The sequence below is a fragment of the Camelus dromedarius genome, chromosome 1 (assembly GCF_036321535.1).
Source record: "Camelus dromedarius isolate mCamDro1 chromosome 1, mCamDro1.pat, whole genome shotgun sequence".
Taxonomy (NCBI): domain Eukaryota; kingdom Metazoa; phylum Chordata; class Mammalia; order Artiodactyla; family Camelidae; genus Camelus; species Camelus dromedarius.
This window is the reverse complement of record NC_087436.1, coordinates 122,210,216-122,224,557: the sequence shown is the minus strand read 5'-3', so window position 1 is coordinate 122,224,557 and position 14,342 is coordinate 122,210,216. Positions and strand designations below refer to the sequence as shown.

The window sequence follows — 14,342 nt, the reverse complement described above, 5'->3', positions numbered from 1 at the left end:
ATCTGGTATCCGAGCTGGGCGTGCTGCGCTGCGCGGGGACGCGCGGGGCTGCGGGCGACGTGGGCATCACACCCAGCTACGACCGCGTCCCCGCGCCTCCAGCCCGTGCGGCCCCGGGCGCAGGTTCCCAGGGGCGCCCAGCAGGGGAAGCCGCGGAGCCCCCACTCCACGTCCCGGCCAGGCGCTGCGTTCAGACAAAGGGTCGGGAGATGGAAATGGAGATTCTTCCGTGACAGCGCCAGGTGGCCGAGGAGGAGGAGGACGAGGCGCTACGGGCTCCGGCGGCCCGGCTCCAGGTCCGGAGCTCACAGGCCCGCGCTAGGCGGCGGGGGCGCGGGGGCGCAGGGGCCTGGCGGGAGGCGCGGAGCCTGGAGCCCCACGGGGCGCCCGTTCCTGGTCGGGACCCCGGCCGCACGCGCGCTCGTCTCTGGCCACCTAGCGGGGCTCGGTCGCTCCGTCGTGCCCCGGGCCTCCCGCGCCGCCCCCGCCCGGCCGCGGTGCAGCGCCCAAGTGTGCCATCGGGCGGGCGCGGAGGCGGCGTCTGCTCCCACCCTCGAGATCACATGGTGACCCTCGGCAGCCAATGAAGTGGACGCTAGGACCCTGCGGGACCCCGGGCGCCGCGACTGCACCGGCGCCGCTGCATTATAAATACTTCTCCAAAATGCGGCGCAGCTCCCTGCGCGCGCCCCGGCTGCCCGCCGCCTCCGCCCCGCGCTCCTGAGCAGCTGCCGCCGCCGCCGCCGCCGCCGCCGCCGCCGCGGCCGGTCCGAGGGCGCCGCGCCCTTGCCCTGGGCCGGGGCTGAGCCCGCCCGCATCCCGGCCCGCGTCCCTGCGCTGCGCCGCCCGGCCGGGTGCATGCATTGTGGGCCTCCCGATATGGTCTGCGAGACGAAGATCGTGGCCGCCGAGGACCATGAGGCGCTGCCGGGGGCCAAGAAGGACGCGCTGCTCGCTGCCGCCGGCGCCATGTGGCCCCCGCTGGCCGCTGCCCCTGGGCCGGCCGCCGCGCCCGCCGCACCCCCACCTGCACCCGGCCCCCAGCCCCACGGCGACGCGGGGGGCGCGGGGCCGCCGGAGGGGCGCGGCGTGTACATCCGCGAGATCCGCGCAGCTGAGCAGGAGGCGGCGCGCCGCATCTTCTACGACGGCATCATGGAGCGCATCCCCAACACGGCCTTCCGCGGCCTGCGGCAACACCCGCGCACGCAGCTCCTCTACGTCCTGCTGGCGGGTCAGTGCACGAGGACCCCGCGGGGATGGCGGGGTCGGGGCCGCAGCCAGCCGGGTGCACCCCCGCCTGCCGCAGTCCGCGCCAGCCCGGCCCTCTGGGGACGCGCGCGGGACTGCCTTCCGCCCGCTCACCCCCGCCTCGGGCCGGGCCTATCCTGGGAAGGAAGCGGACCCCTGTCGCCCCCTTGCACGCGCGGAGCCGCGTTCTGCGGCGGCCCGGGGCGAGGTGGCGCCCAGCGCTGGGGCCGGCCCGGGCTCCCGGCCAAGGCGCGCCGGGCGGGGGCGTGGGAACGAGTGCGGGCCGAGTGCAGGGGCTGCGGGCGGGAGAGAACCGGGGTCTCCACCTGCGTCTCCTCCCCGGTCATCCCTGGTGGGGGCGGGGTGTCGGCAGGTAGCTCCCGCTGCCGAGGCCCCGCGCCTGGCGCGTGTAACTATATATAATCCACGGGGCGGGGGAGGCTGCCTCGGCGGCTCCAAGTGTTAATTTATGAGGGGAAGACATCCAGCTCCCCGGGGTGCCGGGGGAGGGTGTGCTCCGAGGAGGCAGAGCAAGGGGCAGTGGGTCCTTGCAGGGGGCAGCCGCTGCAGGGGATTTGGGGCTTTGCCCCTTGAGGCTTTGTCACGGGAGGTGGTTCTCCGGTTCTCCCCATTTCATAGATGAGGAGCTTGAGACTCGGGGGTGGGACTCTCCCAAGGTCACGCAGCGGAGGCACTTTCACTGCAGGCACGTCTGCCTCCCGGTGGCCTAGGCTGGAAGCATTTTTGGCCTTCCTCCCTTGTTCTTGTCTTCACAACACCCAGAGGCTGGCTCAGGGAGGCTCTTGGCTGGGGCTCTCCTGCTGGAAGGTGGAGCTCCCACTTCCCAAGGGTGGGATGGCCTGTAGGTGCCTCTGTGGCTTCCCACCAGTCTAGTGTGGGCCAGGATGTGGACAAAGACCCTTCCTCAGCTAAGGGGCCATAGGGTGATGGGCAGGGGCCACCCCGGGGAGCCCTGCCTGGGACTGCTCCCGCCAACTACCGAGGGCAGCCTGCCCAGATGCTGCTGCTGCGCTCAGGACACTTAGAGATGCTATGATGTTGGGTTATAATGGAGCATGTCCTTGTGGTGGGGAGTTCGGTAATAGGGAAGAGTGGTGAGGAGCAGCTCTGACGTTCTTTGCTCTTCTAGAGAAAACAGTCCTGCTATATCTGGCGTGGTCTCTTCTCTGTGCATGCCCCTGACTGGCTTATTCACCAGGGGGCTGGTGCAGCGTGCGGCCCTGCCCTGCCCTCCGGTCACCTGCGCCGCCTCTCCCTGCAGCGCTCTGCTTTGCCCTGACCCGCTCGCTGCTGCTGACCTGCCTGGTGCCAGCAGGGCTGCTGGGCCTGCGCTATTACTACAGCCGGAAGGTGGTCCTCGCCTACCTGGACTGCGCGCTGCACACGGACATGGCTGACATCGAGCAGTACTACATGAAGCCCCCCGGTGAGTCCCCAGGGGTCCCTGACCTCCCCTCCCCACCACTGCCTGCCATCTTCTCAGCTCTTCCTTCTGGCAGAGCTGCCCCAACCCCAGGAGCCTCAGGGCAGGCCTGGGCAGGACAGGACACCAGGCCCAGGTCAGCCTAGGCTGGGGCACCCCCATGACCTGAGCCCTCTGGGCAGCAGGGCTCTGGCCAAGGGTTGGGGGTGTGGCAGGCTGGCAGGGACTGGGGTTGGCAGAACTAGGTCCTTGGGGCTGAACCTCTTCCCCGGGTGTCCCCGTGTCCTCTGAGGGCAGGGCTCTGAGCAGCCTGAGCTGGCTTGGGCCGTGCTGTCCTGGCCTTCATGCTGTAGTTGCTGCCGCCCTGGAGCTTAGTGGGTGGGGGGAGCCTCACCCCTCTGGGTCCTGTTGCTTGGTGTGCCTTGTTGGATGTTGGGATGGCCTGGGATGGCAGGGCCCTGTGTGGCAGGGGCAGAGGGCCACATGGTGGGGAGAGGATCCAGGGAAGGGCAGAGGTCACTCTGGCAGGGGGATGAGGACCCTAGGAGAACAGGAGTCAAGTCTTGGTCTCCACTTGTGGTCTTTGGCCACTTAGCCCAGGGTCTCGCCCCAGCTTCCTGGCTCTCTGAAGAGGGAGGGGCTGGGACCTGGTCTAGACCCATTCTTTCCTCATGCACAGGGAGGGGCTGGCTCTGAGGCAGGGTGGGTCCTGGGAGGCAGGGTCACATGCTTTTTTCATGCCTGGAGTGGGGCACGAGGGTCTCCTAGGTGCTGGAAGGTCTCTGGGCTCAGGAGGGGGGAACAGGGTGGGCCTGAACTAGCAGGTAAGTGCCAGGAGGGGACGAGAGAGGCAAGGCATCGCAGATGAAGGGTGACTCTGCCTGCCATGGCCAGCTCCTGTGCTGTGGTGGCTGGTTCTTCCCTGGCCCCAAAGCTGCCTGGCTGGACTTGGGCACCTCTGTTTCCCCTGGAACCTTTCTCAAGCCCAAATGAAGCATCTTATCAGCCTCCATGGAGCTCGAGCTTCAACCTGGCTCTGCCCAGGGTGGGAGGGGCCAGAAGGGGAGACCCACCTGGCATCGAAGCCCAGCCCAGTCTGCAGGAGCAGAAGTGGGGCTCAGGTTGGGGCCTGGTGTGGCCCTACCCTCTCCTGGCTGCAGTCTCCTTGGGTGACATTTAGTGGGCCTACAGGAAGGTCCTGCAGGGGCAGAGAAGCTGGGCTTGCGGAAGTGTCCGTGCAGTGGGGAAACTGAGGCCTGGGAGGCATGAGGCTTCCAGGACTGTCCTGATCTCTGGCCTGGCCTAGGTGGGTAGGGAGAGCCAGAACTCCTGGGTAGCGGGCAGGTCAGCTAGTGGAGGGGGTGGTCAGCGGCAGGGGGCCCTCAGCCATTCCTGAGTCCCGGCCTCATGTCCAGTCTCTGGCTCAGGGTTTGGCAGTGAAGGAGACAGGAGATTCCCTTGCAGAGCTGACGGGCTGAGGGGGCATGTTGGCAGATAAGACAGTGGGGGACCCCCAGGGGTCAGGCGGAGGGGTGAAGAGTGTCTTTCAGACTAGCATTGGGTGCAGAAGCTTTAGAGGGAGGGTTTGGCCACTCAAGGAGTGATGCTGGGATGGGAGGCGGCTGGTGGAGGTGGTTGGCAGGGGGACAGGGCAGTGGAGACTGGAGTGGCCACAGGCAGGGCAAACGCAGGCCTGGCTCCTCTGTGCGGGCACTCACCCCGGCCTTGCCTCCTGTAGCCCCTAGGCCTTCGGTCACCAGAGGAGACAGCCTCTGTGCCCCGCAGGCCTCTCCCCTCTGCTCCTCTTGCTCTTCTCATTCCCCTAAGGCCTACCCCCTCCTCCTGCCCTGCATGGGGCTGTGATTGGTCAGGGCCGGAGGTGGGAACGGCTGGCCTGACCACTGGGCTCCCTGCCCAGCCTCAGGCCCATTGTCAGGGTGGCTCCCAGGCTGCTGTGGGTGGCGGGCAGGTCAGGCCTGGCTCTCTGTGCCCAGAGGGCCCTGTAGGGGCAGCTGTGTCATGCAGCAGCGCCAGTGGTCCTGACTGCACTGTCCCTTGCAGGCTCCTGCTTCTGGGTGGCCGTTCTGGACGGCAACGTGGTGGGCATCGTGGCGGCGCGGGCCCATGCGGCGGACAACACCGTGGAGCTGCTGCGCATGTCTGTGGACTCACGATTCCGTGGCAAGGGCATCGCCAAGGCGCTGGGCCGCAAGGTGCTGGAGTTCGCCCTGGTGCACAACTACTCCGCAGTGGTGCTGGGCACGACGGCCGTCAAGGTGGCCGCCCACAAGCTCTATGAATCGCTGGGCTTCAGACACATGGGCTCGAGTGACCGCTACGTGATGCCTGGCATGACCCTCTCGCTGGCTGAGCGCCTCTTCTTCCAGGTCCGCTACCACCGCTACCGCCTGCAGCTGCGCGAGGAGTGACCGCCGCCCGCCCCCGCCACCCTGCCCGCCTGCCCGCCCGCCTGCCCGCCGCCCGGGCCGCTTTCAGACACTCACCTTGGTGTTTGTGTTGGGTTTTTCCTTTTCTGACACCACACGGTTCTCTGGCTGGTTTTTGGGGGGCGCGGGGGCTGTTGCTCATCCTTGGCACTTGGGGAGGTGTGCTGTTCCCAGCCACACCCCTCGCCCTCCTCAGTCTGCTGGGGCCACACCCTGAAGAGTGACAGCGTGGACTACCGCGTGCCCACGCAGCTGCCTGGCCCTGGCTCAAGGCACCCCTCCCAGCCCTCCCCCAGGGAGGAGGGCCCAGCCTTGCCCACCAAGCACAGAGTCTCTGCAACAAGGTCCCCACCCAGCAGACCCCTGCCTACCAGCCAGGCGGCGGCTCAGCCATCAGTCCCTGGAAGGCGTGGCCTGCTGCGCCAGCCGGCCATGGCCCCGTGGAGCGCCGAGCTGGCCAAGGGCCTGCTTTGCTCTGCATGCTGAGGATGTGGCCTGGCTGCAGCATGCCGCATGCCTACGGCCTCCCGCCCCCCTGCCCTGCCCTGCCCAGACTGGACCCAGACTGGTGAGCACCCCTGGCCCCAGCCCAGCCTCTCTGGAGGCCCCGTTGTCCCCCTTGCCTCCCCCAGTTCAGCTTTGCTTTGACATCGGATCACCTCTTTCCTTTTGGTACCTGCCCCTCCCCTGCCCGGGCTTTGCTGATTGGCGTCATCACCCAGGTGTGGTTCCCATAGCAACATGTTGCACAGCCGTGGTGGGGCCCTTCAGGAGAGCAGGGTGGGGAGGCACTGGTGGGGTCGCTTCTCCCCCAGCGCCAGCGTGACCATGGTGGCCTCTCCCAGAATTCCCTGAGGACCTCCTGCCTCACTGCTGACGGGCTCTGTCCTGTGACTTACACACCCAGGCTGCTGCCTGCACCACCGAGCCCACAGCTTCTGCCAGCCTGAAGCCGACCTATTTTTTTAATAAGTTATTTAGACAGAATAGCACTCTGCATGACTTTAATTCTTGGGACAAAATGGTAGTTGATACCTTAACACACACACACATACACATACACACACACACACCTGTGTGGTCTAGAATATGCACTATTTCTGGCCCAGTTTGGTGGGGGTGGGTGGCCGGGTGGGTGGAGGGTTTCAGAGTTTGGAATCTGGAGGGAGACCCTGATGTAATATAACTTCCCCCAAAGAGCATTCCTGGCTTGTGAGGAGGCTCTGGGACCCCTGTCCAGCCTTGTTGCCCTACAGAAGCTTTGCGAGGGGTGAGTGGGTTCACTGTGGCTTGGGGTGGGGGCAGCTGTGCTCCCACCCTCTCATTCCTGAGGTTGCAAGCATGGGCTCTTGGGCATGGGGGGCTCAGAGGAGGGAAAGGAAGGTCGTGATTGGCAGTGCCAGCATGTCCAGCTGTGTGCCTGGACCTGGCCTGGTGGCAGGAGGGCATAAAGACCCCCTTACTCTGGGGGCTGGGAGAGGGGAAAGTGGAGGGCCATGACTGAGCCCCACCTGCGGGGCCGTGGCGGGCGGCTCTGGAAGAGGCGCTTGGAAGGAAGCGGTGAGCGAAGCCAGCCCGGCTCCTTGCAGGGCCTCTTGTGCTGTCAGCAGCCGAGTGTCTGCAGAGCTTTGTACAGACCCCGCTCTCCCCTGTACATTTCTCCCTGGTGGCGCCCGGTCCCTGCTTGGGGATGGGAGTTTTGTAGACTGTACAGAAATCGGCACCCTATTTTCTTGCAGCTCTCAGATTTTGTTAATGTGGATTATACAGACAGACGTAAAGTGTTTTAGCAAAATGGAAAACAAACAGTTGTGCCTTTTTCCTCTTTCTGTTTGGTTTGGTTTCGGCTTGGGGTGGCCTGAGTTGGGGCCGAGGCTGGTCTGAGTCCTGGCCGGCGGGGAAGCACAGGCAGGGCCCACGCGAGGTCTGCATGGCGGGTCGTGTCTCGTCGGGGGCAGCCCTGGGACGCTGCCAGCTTTGATCCTGTGCCTTTGGGCCTCCAGTCCCTGGTGTGGGGGCGCGAGGGTGGGGGCCGTTGGAGCCCACTGGGCCGGGTAGAGCCACGGGGCTGCCCACATCTGCTGGCATCAACCCAAGCGCCTTGCTGGTGTAGCTCCAGGCAGTGGTGTGGCCCCTCCCGTCCCGCTGGTGTCTGTTAGAGCTGCGTGCCCTTGGTTGGTGGCCCAGAGGGTGGTAGGCACTGGCTGGGCTCCCAACCTTTCCTATGCCCTTTTGTTGCTGCCAAGAGAGATTCCACGGGGCGTGTGGCAGGTTGGCCACATGTCTGGAACTCTGCTGCCCAGCTGCTGCCTGCCCCCTCAGGTGGGCAGAGGCGCCTGTGTGCCTGCTGGGGGGGCTGGGTGCACGCTGAGCCCAGGGCAGGACCCTTGCCCGGCCAGCGTACGGCTCCTGGGCCCCAGGGACCCCTGGGGCAGATCTCCCACCCTTCCTCCAGCCTGGGCACTGACTGCTCCACAAACATGCACTGAGATGTGAGGTTTTTACCTTTGTAGAGACTCTGATGTTACTTCTACCTCTGTGAAGCATCCTCCTGGGGTCCCGCCCAGCGACGTGTCCGGGCAGCTTCTCTGAGTTGGGCAGCCCTGGCCCCCCTCCCTGTCCCCGCTGGCCTCCGGGGCCTTCCCAGGCGGGAAGGCAGCACCTGTGCTCAGGGTCCGGGCTTCCAGGACTTCTGTTGTCTGTCTGGAGTGGAAGGTGGGCGGCAGAGCGCTCAGGCTGTCTTCGCTAGATGAGCTTGGAAAACAAACCCCAGGGGCACTTCCGGGTGGGGGACCCAAGGCAGCCAAGGGCTGCGGCACCTCAGGTGGCTCGCTGCCACCAGGCCCTACCGCACGGCGGGCGGGCGGCCCCTAGGGTGGCTGCCGCTGCCTGGCGATGGGCTCTTCAGACAGCTGGCCCCGAAGGTGGGCGTCCAGGGCGGGCAGTGTGCTTGTGCTGGGGCCAGCCATGTGGTCCGGCTCCGGGACAGTGGAGACCGCGCCTCCCACCTTCTGCCTCCACTGATGTCCAGCCTGGCGTCCCACCGCTGCCCTTGGGGAGGGGTGGGGAGAGAGGTCTAGCCCGCCCTGTGGGCCGAAGGCTTGGGCTGGAGGCCATGTAGGCAACTGGCCTGAGGCTGCGTGGTCCTTGGGCGACCCCTAGCTTGCTGGGGGTGTCTTCTCAGAGACACCCTTGGAGGGGGTGGCGTGGGAGGCTCTCTGGGCCATAGGGCCTGGCTCTGGCCTCTGGGAGGCATGCTGGCTGTGTGGGCACCGGCCTCTGCCTGCCCTAGGGCCTGGCCCGAGCCCGGGAGCCTGCTGCCTCTCCCTGGCCGTGTCCTGCGTGTCACCGGCTGCTCCTGTGTCTGTCTGAAGCCGCTTCTGTGAATCATTTTGGCCATGGGCCCATGTTCCTGTGCCAGTGGCCTCTGGCCGAGGCTTTCGGAGTTTGAGTTCTGGGTTGGGTGTGGGCTGATCGGGGACTGGGGACTACGTTTGCCTCCTGGTACCGACGACATGCTCCAGTGGTGGCCTGAGGCCCACTGAGGGGTGGGCAGCCCAGGGCCCGGGGTGGAGGAGGGCGAGCCCCCGCCTGCCGTTGTTGGGTGTGTTCTTTTAACAGCAATAATTCGCCATTTTGGAGAAGGGGCATACCTGTGAGTGTGTGTGCGTGTGCGTGTGTGCAGGGAGGGAGCCTGGTGGCCGAGGCCACTGCTCCAGCCTGGGAAGGGGAGGCCAGGAGGTGCTTGGTGGGGACGGGCTGGCCCTGAGGCCTCGTCCACTCCTCTTCTCCCGGCAGACCTGGAACCGCCTGCTCCTTCCTCCCTGGCTGAGAGTGCTGGGCAGGCCTGTGTGAAGGGGGGACGACCGGGATGAGCCTTCACCTGGGTCTTGGTGTGTGGGGAGGGTGGCAAGGGCAGCGACACTCAGCCAGATGGGCCGAGATCAGATGTGGGGACCAGAGTCACCACGGCCAGGCTGTTTGACCGCAGCTGCTGTGGGTGCTGTGTCCTTGGGCTGGGGGAGCCCAGGCCATGTCATGGTGGCTGGATTCACTTCCTATGGGGTACTGCGAGCCAGGGCTGGTGACTCCTGAGACTCCAGGGTGTGTCAGGACAGCCCCCGCCAGGGCGCGGGGGGCGGCGAACTGTGTCCCAGAGGAGACCAGCCGTGGGGCTGGGGCCAGGGCCGGGGGCGGGCCCAGGCTGCTGCGTGTGCGCCACGGGAGGTGCTGGGGGCGGGGTCCCTCTGCCTGCCCAGCCCTCCCCCCCCATGCTGCTGTTTTTCAATAAAATCAGAGTTGATGGAACTGGGCTCCGTGCTTTCTTGAGGGGTCCCCTCGGTTCTGGGCCAGGAAGGGCTGCTCTCCTGGACACGCTGGGCTCCTCCTCCCGGGGAGGAGGGGCCCTGCCCTGTGCTGGCAGCCCTGGCAGGGGGCTCTACCGCAGGCTTGGGTGTCTGTCCACCTGTCTGACACCTCCTTGGAGCAGGTGTGGGACACAGGTGGCCAGTATTAGGCCCACCTGGGAGAAGCAGTGGGCCCCAGTGTCTGTAGGGGAGGGAGGGTGATGTGGGGTTGGGGGTTCAGGCTAGGGAGCGGGACGTGGAGGTGGGTCGGGGGCACTGAGGTTCAGGGTGGACACACACACCTAGCCTTGTCCAGGGGTCCTGAGCCAGCCCACCACAGACAGCTCTCCACGTCGGGCTTCCTCTGCCCACACTCTCTGGCCCTGGCCTGGCTCCCCTTGTGGGAGGGAACATTCAGCAGGTTCTGCCCTTCTCAGCCACGAGGGTCAAGCCCCTCCCCTCCCCGGGGATGGCTAAGGAGAAACAGCATCAGGCCTGCAGGTGCCAACACTGCGCGCCCACCCACGTGGGGGGCATCAGCTCCCAAGGACGAACAGTCATTTGAGTGAGATGTTTCGTGTGAAGCCCAGCAGTGGTCTTGCTTCTGAGGTGACAGAGCATGCAAAGAGACTGCCACGCAGGTACACGGACACAACCGAGGCAGTGGCAGTTCTGGAATGTTCCACCACACGGTGGTCAGTCCTGGCCATCTAGACCCTGCACACCCCTGAAACCAGTGACAAGGTCTTGAGGCCATGAGAAAAATGGGCCTAGGCATGCTGAACTGTGATGACCCACATCACCCTGTGTCCCGTGGGCTCTGCAAAGGAGGTGGGCGTGTGGAGGCCAGTCCCCACTGAGATAAGAGCGGTGTCAGTGTATGCGGGAGGGAGCCCTGCCCGCCCCTGGAGCTGCGTCTGGGCGCCGGCTCATGCCTGCCCTTTCCGGGCTGCCGGGACGCCACATTTAGTGGGGGCATGTGGGGCCCAGACCCAGGCAAGGCCATGGTGGGAGAGGCTGGTCTGGGAATGGGCTCTCAGGGCCGAGACGGGATGGCAGGGCAGTGGTGCGGGGTGAGGGCGCAGCAGCAACCTCGCTGGCGCACTGATTGGCCGTGTGCACTTGTACAGTGATGTAACTCCCCGTGCCTCAGTTTCCCCATGGTGTACGGGGGATCGTACCGGCCTCTGTCACAGACTGCTGCAAAGCTCGAGGCACACAGGCTGGGCCCTCCCTCAACACTGGAGGGTCTGTGTGGACGGTTTTGAGAACAGACTTGAGGGGAGCCAGCCTGCTTGCAAGGGCTGGTAACCAGCCTGCACGAGGCTCCTGGAAAGACTGCAGGACCTGGGCACGTGTGACTCCAGAGGCCCCGGCCTGGCCAGGTGAGGACCTGTGCACAGGCCCGCTGGCCCTCAGGGGCTCCAGGCCGCTGGCCGCTCCTGGGTCACCGGCCAGGTGGTGAGCAACTGTCGGCCTGGAGAAACCCAACGCCGCCCCCAGCTCCACAGGAGAGGGGCTGAGGCTGTCCGCCCCGGGCCCGGGCTAGGCTTCTCCCACTTGGGGTGCCCACCCTGGCTGTGGCCGAGGGGCCGAGGACTATGGACACGGCATTTATCGCCCACCGGAAGAATTCACTCGGCCAGGGATGAGGATGGCTTCCCAGGAGGCGTTTACTCGGAGTGCCCCAGCCGCCCTCGCCCGAGGGGGAACGTGGGCCTGCCGGTACCAAGTGCCTGACTGACCTTGGGGAAGGCCACACAACGGGCTGGTGGAAACCAGTTCTCTTCGCTGCTGTTGCCTGGGGCTACAGACAAAATGAAGGCGAGAAATGCGCACACTAGGGGTTGGCGCTGACGAGGGGCCCGGGGGTGGCTGAGTGGTTGCTTGGAGACTCGGCAGGACGTTGGTGGGGCCGAGGGCCTGGGGCCTCCTGCAGGGGTGTCAGGTGTCCCCACGAGCGGCCGGCTCTCAGGCTCACCTTCAGGGGCACCTGCGGGTGGCAGCCAGAGGTGAGCGCCAGGCCTGGGCCAGCCCTTGCCGGCCACCTCCCAGGCCCTGCGCAGGTGGCTGAGGGCCCACAGTGCATAGGCAGCCACTTGTCCAAAGACACCTGGTCAGACCTAGCCACAGCAGCTCTGCCACAGACGAATGCACACTCAGACTCACAATAACCGGCCGACAGGCTCACAGGACACCCGCCCGGTCGTGACGCCTTGACCTTGGCTGTCTCTACTCCTTGTCATGGCCCCTGTGCAGCAAGCAGGCCTGAAGGGCTGGGCCTAGCAGGTGCTCAGTGGGGGGGGGGGGTGTCCCGGGGCAGCCTGTGCTCCCTGGGGGATTGCCTGGTGCCAATCCAAGAGGTGCCAGAGGGGCCTGGAGAGCCCCCCAGGGACCTGATCCTGAGTAAGCCCTTGACCATCAAGTCTCAACAGCCCCCTCTCAACAGGAGGGTGGGGGGCACCCACAGCTGGGCCCCTGCCACCCACACGGCTGCTAGTGGGGGAGGTGGGGGCTCCCGGGCTTCCAGGGGCCTGGGGCCTTCCCGTCTCCACCTGCTGCAGGAGCAAGCACAGACTACTCCAGGACACAGGGCCACAGGGTGCAGTTACACGGCCTGTTCCCCTGAGGAACGGAGGCCACCGTGGGACAATGGCCACTCTTCCCTGCCGCCCTTCCAGTGGCTTCAAGGTGCATCCTGAATGACAGGGCAGAGTCCCTGAACCTGCCCTGGCTTTAAGGGCCTCCTTGTAATCCCTCCACATTCTCTACCACCTGGGGAGCCTAGACCCAAAAGTCTTCCTGGTGAGGACCCGGAGCCCCTCTGAGAGTAACCAGACAGGAGTCGGGCAGGGGGGCAGCCAGCTTGGAGGTCTGATGGGCGCCTCCCCAGGCCAGCCCCCTGAGCCTGTGGCTTCTCTCAGGCTGACGGGCCACAGCTTGTCAGGGGGTAACCTGGCTCCTCTGCAGGGCAGATGGGGGAGGGCAGCAGTCTGGGGGCCAAGGTGCTGCAGGCGGGGGGGGGGGGGGCTGTGGCCCCTGCCTGGCTCTTCTGCCCCTGGGGAGCAGGGCTCCTCTCCCCTCCCCTCCCTCTGGCTGTGAGTGCGCAGCTAGGGGCGGCCTGGCCGGGTTGAGGGTGACCTGCCCAGCTCCCGCCCCTCCCCGCTCCCCTACCTGCAGCTGCAGCTCCAGCGCCGGCACGTGCTTCAGGGACTCCATGGTGCCCCTGACCAGGGCTAGGACAAAGGCAAGAGAGAGGCGGCAGCCTGAGCCTCCCTGGGTGGGGCTGGTGCCAGGAGGGCCCCCAGGCCCCGGGCTCCCCACCTATTTCCTGACTCCACACAGTCACCCTCCCCTGCGCTGGCTGTCCTGGCACTCCCCACGAGGCCCCCTGGCCCATTCCAGTTCCCACTGGCCGTGTCCAAGACTCACGCTTGAAGGTTGCCTTAACCCAGCCCCAACTGTGGGTCCCAGGGACGAGGGGGCCTCCACACCCACATGTTCCTCTGCTGCCCCGGGCCGGGCCAGGCAGGCAGGGCATGTGCCAGCCAGGGCCTCCACTCTTTGTCCAGAAGGCTCTGGGGCTGGGAGGAGTGGGGGGTGCGGGGCAACCCCGGCTGGCCAGGGTGGTCTGGGCAGGACAGCCTGTGCTCTCTACCAAAGTCCCTGTGAAGTTTCATGTGACGGTGAAGTTGTCAGAGCAACTCTGTGGCACTGGAGGTTGGGGCTCGGGGCTTGGTCACCACAGGGCCCGGGGAAAGAGGGCAGCCTGGCAGGGAGGGGTAGGCTGGTGCAGGGTTTGCTCCAAACCCTCTGCCCCTTTGATAAGCGAGTAGTTCATTCTGTCCTACTAAGTTATCTGACATTTCAGCCCAACGATGGCAAAGGAAACTCCCAAGGAACAGGCAGGTGCTGCCTTGTTCTCGGTCCTCCATGGCCCCAGGGTAACTGGCTGGCTCCCTGGGGCTCCCAGGGCAGGGCCAGCAGCCGCCTGAAGGCCTTGCTGCGCTCTCTGCGGATGCAGATGGACACTGGTGGTGGCAGGGGTCGTGGTCGGTCGCTGTGGCTCCTGGGTCGGGCTGTGGGCAGTGGGCGGTGTCGCCCCGGGCTCTTGGCCTGCTGGGCTCTCAGGGAGCCCTGCGGAGGGGCCCCGGCCACCCTGTCCAATTGCTTCTCACCCAGGGGAGTCGGGACCTTGGCGCCCCTCACCCTGCTGGGGATACACTGGGTGTACAGACAACGCCAGGTCCTCCTGTGTGTCCCTTTGTGTGACTGGCTGAATGAGTGACCCCAAGTAACCACTGTGCAGAGGGCAGTGACTGTCGAGCAGAGCTGGCCCCTAGCCCAGGGCTCTCCCTGTGGGTCACCTACTGTTGCTAGCCTCCACCATGAGGGCAGGGTCCCTGGGCCTGGTGTCTGCCCCATGGGCCACTGGCAGGTGTGCCTTGACCACCCAACATTTCAGAGGGGGCTGCCAGCCCCCTGACACCAGGGTCACCTGTCACTGTCCCTGGTGGCGTCGTGGCCCGGAGCTCTCCGGGCACAGAGCTGGTGGTACCTCCAGAGTGCTGGCCGGCGGCCAGGAGGCCCCCGTGTCCCGCCGGGAGCCACAGGGAGCCTCGCCTCCCTGCCCGTGGTGGCGCCCAGGACAAGGGGGGGTTAGATGGTTCCTAGGGTGCTCCCTCCAGGGCTGGGACTTTTTCTTTTCTTTTTTAACCAGCACGTCATTCACACCAAATGGCTTGTTTCAGGCTTATTATTTCCAAACAGATTTCAGAGGACATAGCCTCAGTGTAGGACGGCTGAGGACAGTGGTCTCACCATTTCACTGGGCAGTTCTCTGAAGGGAAGCGG

At 65.8% G+C, this 14,342-nt stretch overlaps 2 protein-coding genes across 3 annotated transcripts in view; one reads left to right on the top strand and one right to left on the bottom strand.

Annotated features, from left to right (window-relative positions):
- Positions 1-750: 750 nt before the first annotated feature.
- NAT8L (N-acetyltransferase 8 like) lies at positions 751-9,426 on the top strand. Of its 2 annotated transcripts, none has more exons than XM_064488748.1 (3): positions 751-1,234; positions 2,471-2,698; positions 4,757-9,426. In XM_064488748.1, the coding sequence occupies exons 1-3, from the start codon at positions 859-861 to the stop codon at positions 5,122-5,124; spliced, it is 972 nt and encodes a 323-aa protein (XP_064344818.1). In that variant the 5' UTR covers positions 751-858; the 3' UTR covers positions 5,125-9,426. The 2 variants fall into 2 exon arrangements, with proteins under 2 accessions (XP_064344818.1, XP_064344824.1); XM_064488754.1 differs by having other exon boundaries at positions 2,534-2,698; positions 4,757-9,425.
- Positions 9,427-11,328: 1,902 nt separating this feature from the next.
- LOC105100866 (DNA polymerase nu) overlaps positions 11,329-14,342 on the bottom strand; it is a 108,815-nt gene continuing 105,801 nt past the window's right edge. Inside the window, exons 17-19 of the mRNA XM_064489385.1 lie at positions 13,987-14,115; positions 12,663-12,724; positions 11,329-11,481 (exon numbers count right to left, since the gene is read on the bottom strand). Coding sequence (XP_064345455.1) covers positions 11,329-11,481; positions 12,663-12,724; positions 13,987-14,115 — 344 coding nt within the window. The remainder of the gene's footprint in view (positions 11,482-12,662; positions 12,725-13,986; positions 14,116-14,342) is intronic.